Here is a 6,156-nt window from a genome sequence, read left to right on the forward strand (position 1 = left end):
AAAAAAAAAAAAAAAAAAAAAAAAAAAAGATACAAAAAGAAAAATGACAAGATGATCAAATGCTAATCGTATCTGAAACACTGTTCAGAGGCCCTGAGGTGAGCCAACCAAAATGAGTAGCATAAGCAATGGGCTTCTTTCGTTGTCCAGAAAATGCTGCTGCACAGATGAGTATGTAAGGATGGTCAAGTGGATACCATCTAAGGGTGACGCACAGCAGAAGGTAAGGAGGGCCTTTCTCACCACCCCACCACAAAGGGGGTCTGGTCCAGCTCATCTTTCCTGGCCAGACTTTCAGGTCTGACTACTAATCACCTGTATGAGGAAACAGTAACTCTCACCAATTCATTTCACTCAAGGTAATATTTATTTGGGCAAGAGACACTTAAATTGTGAACTTATTTCCAAAGGAACTATGTTCACCCACAAAGATGAGATAAAGAAACCACCGTGAAAAAGCATTTACAATCATCCTCTGTACTCAGCTTCACAGAAGGAAGAAAAAAGAGCCTCCATGGATTACGCCAGCACGAGGGGCCCTAATTCCAAGCGTGAGCTCTGCCTGTTACCTTCCAATGGAGAAAAGTGAAATCCTTGAATTGATGAGATTTGATAGCTCAAAATCACAAACAAGCCACCTGAACAAATAATCAAATATCAATGATGAGGGACTAACATGTTCTATAAATGTTTCTTAGATACAGTTTTCAAGTGAAAATGGAGACCTCTGAGGAAGCCACCTTAAGTCCTCAGCATCGGAACGCTGGTGAATGGGTTAGGCTGAGGATCAGAGCCCTCCCGTGAGACCCTGCGAAGGGGCAGCCCGGCGAGAGGAGGCGACTGATTCACGGAACCAGAACGGAGACAGGATAAAACCGCACTGCTGACTCCTGCTGGCGGTGGGCCAGTCCAGCCACCTGCTTTTTAGAACAAGAAGCCCAGTCGACACCAGTGCTTCGGCCTGATCTTTCTCTGGCTCTGACCCTGCCGTTGTCTGACTTCCCCCACTGGGCACCCTCCCCCAGGACACCCGGGCAAAGTAGTTTCTGTGGGAGGCCATTCCCAGGCCTCTGCAGAGCTGTTTGCTGAACAGATGAAATGTAACGGAGCTCTAATCCTACTGAAAGGGGCCTTAAGACAAGCAACTGCATCTTCAAAGGACCACAGCATATCATGATTTTATTTAGAGAACTTGCCTTAGCAATCTACACTTACTCTCATGTAGAATACACTCAATTGCCTCATTTTAAAGATGTTTTAAGTGCCAACGTCTCTTTCTATTTAAAAATAACCTCCCTGACTACTCCTTCATTCAACAGACATCTACTTAGTGCCCCTTCCAGCCCAGACACTATGTGGTTGGGATTCTTCTGCCCAGGGAGGGGCCCCGGCTGTGCTGGAGGCTGGTCTCAATGAGGGCTGGGCTGGGGGTGGGGGGGTGTGCGTGCCCCTCCCACCCTTCCTTTGCTCAGATGCTTGGCTCTCACTCTTCTGCTATTACCTACGTGAATTCTGTGACCAGCAGCCAGGCATTCTTCACCTTCATTTGTATTAAGCACTGCTTTTTTTTAAAAAAAACAATAAAACAGGTTTACAAAAAAGTCCAGAAAAATTCTCCAGGCCTGCCCACATGTGTCCAGCTATAGTTGCTCAAAAAGTCAACCCAGGGCTTCCCTGGTGGCGCAGTGGTTGAGAGTCCACCTGCCGATGCAGGGGACGCGGGTTCGTACCCCGGTCCGGGAAGATCCCACATGCCGCAGAGCGGCTGCGCCCGTGAGCCATGGCCACTGAGCCTGCGCGTCCGGAGCCTGCGCTCCGCAACGGGAGAGGCCACAGCAGTGAGAGGCCCGCGTACCGCAAAAAAAAAAAAAAAGTCAACCCAGACAGTGCAACAGACAGAAGCTACCTCTGCATATCCCAACAAATATGAATTACCTGAAAATAGAAGCAAACACAAAATTTCAACTAAAAAAACTATAGATTTAGCAGCTATGTAAAACACAGCATCAATTATTCCTTAAAAATAATTCAATTTCCTGCTTTTATAATTTGCAGTAAAGAGAAATTACTACTATTTATGAAATTCAAATCCTTCAGAGTGAAAGAGGAACGAAGGCTGTCCCACAAGCGCCCCACCGGCACAGACACTCACTCCGCGATGTTGAGGTGGCCACAGGACGCTGCTGCGTGGAGGGGCGTCCAGCCCTCGCTGTCCTGCTGGTTGACACTGGCTCCGTTCTCCACCAGAAACTTCACCATGTCCACATTTTCATCAATACAAGCCTGAAAAGAAAAGTCCATCCATTTACTCAGCAAGTACTTACTGAGCTCTGCACCACGCCAGACACTGCTCTGGGCACGGACAATGCAGCAGCGCTGATGAAATATTAATTTCCATTTCTTGCATCCTGACGCAAGTGTCCAGAATGTGACTTCTCAGCTTTGTGATCTTATGCAAATCCCTGAATTCTTCCCATGCCTCAGTATCTCAGCTGTGAAACAGGCATAATGATATTTAATCTTACTTATAGTGCTGCTAGGGTTAAACGAGGAAAGTGACTTCTAAAACTATAAATGGGTGAGCTGTTTCATCATTATAAAAATAGAGGGAATGTTAGGAACCACTAATTTGCCCATGAATTTTAAAGGAAAATAGTCACATAGGATCAAATGCAACTTTCTCAGTGGGAAGTTGCAGTTTATCTTCTAGGGTTGCTAAACTATCCCCACTTCGGTGAGAAAGGGTGCAGTGATCCTTCAAACAGAAGAAATGTATTTTCTTCTCACGTATCTTCTGAATAGCCGCAGACAATAAGGCAAAGTATGTTTGCAGTTGTGATTGGCTAGGCATCCTTAGCTGCCCAACTCACAGCAACAACGAGGAGAAGGCAGAGAGGCTTTCTGAATAAAGCCGTCCGGCCTACCAGAAGCCCAAAAGGAACAGTCACAAACAGCAGTGAGGCCTGCCAAGACCCAAAGGCCATCTAGACTATCGACAGAGTAAAAGGAGGCAAAACGCCCACACCGGTAAGAGTGACCATCATCAAGGCTTAGGTGGATCCAAAATAGCTGAGACAATTCAGGACCAGAAACAAATGAGATTCCTCTTTCTAAAACTTGTCTCTTAACCCCCTTCTTTTCAAAAAGAACAAAGGTTAAAGCTTTAGCTGAGAAACAATTATCTGGATCAAAATGATTTTTTTTTTTTTTTTTTTTTTTGCAGTATGCGGGCCTCTCACTCTTGTGGCCTCTCCCGTTGCGGAGCACAGGCTCCGGACGCGCAGGCTCAGTGGCCATGGCTCATGGGCCCAGCCGCTCCACGGCATGTGGGATCTTCCCAGACCGGGGCACGAAACCGCGTCCCCTGCATCAGCAGGCGGACTCTCAACCACTGCGCCACCAGGGAAGCCCCAAAATGATTTTTATAATGATATTAATACATGATTTGCCTTTTCTGCTGCGTTGACATTTGCACTAACAATGCAAAGACATGGTGGGGAGAACTCCTGGAGCCTTTGCACAAGTCAAGGGACGCACCAGAGGGTGCGGGTGCTGACTGTACTCTTCCTGGCCACGTGCTCTCAAGCAAAACAAAACCCAGAAAGGCCAGTTTCACTCAAGAGTGACCTTGATGAAGCAGTAAACATTATTAATTTTATTAAACTGTAAGTGTCCGTAATACTCTGTGTGACAAAACAGCAGGCACACATAAAGCCCTTCTCCATGGAACAAAGCACAGCACCCTCTCTAAGCAAAAAGCTCCTGCGCATCTGTTTGAGTTGCAAGATCGACGAGCAGCTTTTCCACAGATGCTGTTTTTCCTCAAAAGAGCAACCGACAGGTAAATTACGATGATTAAGACTTGAAAACGAACAAGGTGAGCCCGTCACTTCAAAGAAAAAAGCCTAATATTTTTTGCCAATGATAAAATTTGACCATCCAATTAAAATCAGAATTTTGGGAAACATACCCACTACCATGAGCTTGACAGCTTCCTAATACTCGGTTTTCTGATGCGGTCAATGGGATTATCAACAAATGTGGTCTTTTGATATTATAGACTGAATCGTATTAACATCTGGAAGATGTGCATAACGCAATGAACCCATATTTTCCATATAATCAGATGCATGGTGTGAGAAAATCATGCATGGGTAAAAGATTCATTCAAAATACAAGTTAGACCACTGGATTTTAATATCTCAAAGTAAGAAAAGTCCACTGACATGGTTTCAGATTCCACACTGCAACTAACATTTAAGAAACTACTATATACTTACTGGCATTTTAGTATACTGCCAAGAAGAATACCCATAGTTGTCTGGACAGACTATTAAAATATTCCTCCCTTTTCCAAATAGACATCCATGTGAAGCCAGATGTTCTTTATATACTTTAATCAAAACAATGTATCATACACAAGGCTGAATGCAGACACTAAGAGATTTGTAAAAATGTAAAACAATGCCACTCTTCTCATGCCACCATGTCAGTGGACTTTTCTTACTTTGCTTTTGTTTTTGAAAGTATATAGCTCTTTCCAATTAAAATATGTGATTTATATGAACATGTAATGGGTTATTGCTATTTTAAATGAATTAATAATAATATTAATAATATTTTCAAGATTTTTCAGTAATATATAATAATACTTATGAACGAAAGCTCTTTGGGGTCCTAAGTTTTTAGCGTGTACAGCATTCCTTAGATGAAACAGTTTGAGAACTGATGTCTTCAGTGAAATATACCAAGGGATATTTTATGGTGATAATGAGCGACAGTTTAAACAGCAAAAGGTTTTACTGTGGGAAGAATTCAGGCCAGAATTCAGAGGGTAACTACTACACTTAAGAAGCACCTATCCTACCAAGAGGACTTCAGGAAACCCCTCCAGATAAACCGCGTGTCAATCCCGCTTAGAAACAAAGGATGGATGATGAAAAGCGGTTGATTATTCAATCTAGAGGATATTTAATTAGGCGACCTCGGTTACAAAATGACATCTTCACCCATTTCCCCCAAACCATTTGATACTCTTTTTACGATTAGTGAGATTAGCTAAACATCTCAACCTAGATTTGATTTGATGTCGTATAATATATTCCTCCAACCTGATCTTTTGAGGCCAGATGACTTTTATAGCCAGTATTCACGACAGTCTCTTTTTCAACAAGCAGCTCCAAAAATTACATTTCTTCTATGATGTTTTCTTAGGTTGATCAGTTGCGACAAGCTTTCCCCATTTATACTTCTTTACCAGGTAAAATATTTCATAACTATTCATAACATTATAAACTATTTCATAATTATGATTATCACTAAATCTCTCATATACTGTATGTCTGCCAGTCTATAATCCCACCGGGCAAGATTTAACCAACCCCTTGCAGAGTACCTCACTAAAAACTATTAACACTTTAACTGTGAGGATGGAAGAGGGCATTTAAAAAAAAATTTTTTTTTAATTAATTTATTTTTGGTTGTGTTGGGTCTTCGCTGCTGTGCGCGGGCTTTCGCTAGTCGTGTCAAGTGGTGGCTACTCTTCGTTGTGGTGCGTGGGCTTCTTATTGCAGTGGCTTCTCTTGTTGCGGAGCACGGGTTCTAGGTGCCCGGGCTTCAGTAGTTGTGGCTCGTGGGCTCTAGAGCGCAGGCTCAGTAGTTGTGGTACATGGGCTTAGTTGCTCCGCAGCATGTGGGATCTTCCCGGACCAGGGATCGAACCCGTTTCCCCTGTACTGGCAGGCAGATTCTTAACCACTGCACCACCAGGGAAGTCCGAGGGCACTTTTCAAAAAGGTGCTAAAGTCCAAGGAGAAGAAAGTGTTTTAGAGGGTAAGTACTCTCTCTGCCCATGTAGTCATAAACTCCTGTGTCAGGAAGGTCAAATATGCCATCTTGACCTGACTGCTCCGCGCTTGGCTGCAAATGTATTTGGCTCTGAAAGAACAGCCTGAACACTTAGCCAATGGCCACACCACCTCTAGGCAGGAGCTTGGAAGCCAGTGTTTGCAAGACGATTCTTCACCCTTTGCGGATGATGGCATCCAAATTCCTCCCCTCTTACGTAATAACCCCAGCTGGTCCAGGTATCAAACAGGAGGAAACCTGTCTTTTCCCTTTCCTCCCCTCTTACGTAATAACCCCAGCTGGTCCAGG

General features: G+C 43.8%; 1 protein-coding gene across 9 annotated transcripts in view; it reads right to left on the reverse strand.

Moving 5' to 3' along the window:
* Positions 1-6,156, reverse strand: part of PPP1R12B (protein phosphatase 1 regulatory subunit 12B) — a 197,490-nt gene that overhangs the window by 141,034 nt on the left and 50,300 nt on the right. For all 9 annotated transcript variants that reach the window (XR_003794386.1, XR_003794387.1, XM_029228075.1 and 6 more), the window contains exon 2: positions 2,153-2,283. Coding sequence is in view for 7 of the 9 variants with exons in the window: in XM_029228075.1 (XP_029083908.1) it covers positions 2,153-2,283 (131 nt within the window). In the remaining 2 variants the exon portion in view is untranslated. The remainder of the gene's footprint in view (positions 1-2,152; positions 2,284-6,156) is intronic.

Source organism: Monodon monoceros, unplaced genomic scaffold (assembly GCF_005190385.1).
Source record: "Monodon monoceros isolate NGI ecotype Baffin Bay Population unplaced genomic scaffold, NGI_Narwhal_1 Super_Scaffold_18, whole genome shotgun sequence".
NCBI classification, from domain to species: Eukaryota; Metazoa; Chordata; class Mammalia; order Artiodactyla; family Monodontidae; genus Monodon; species Monodon monoceros.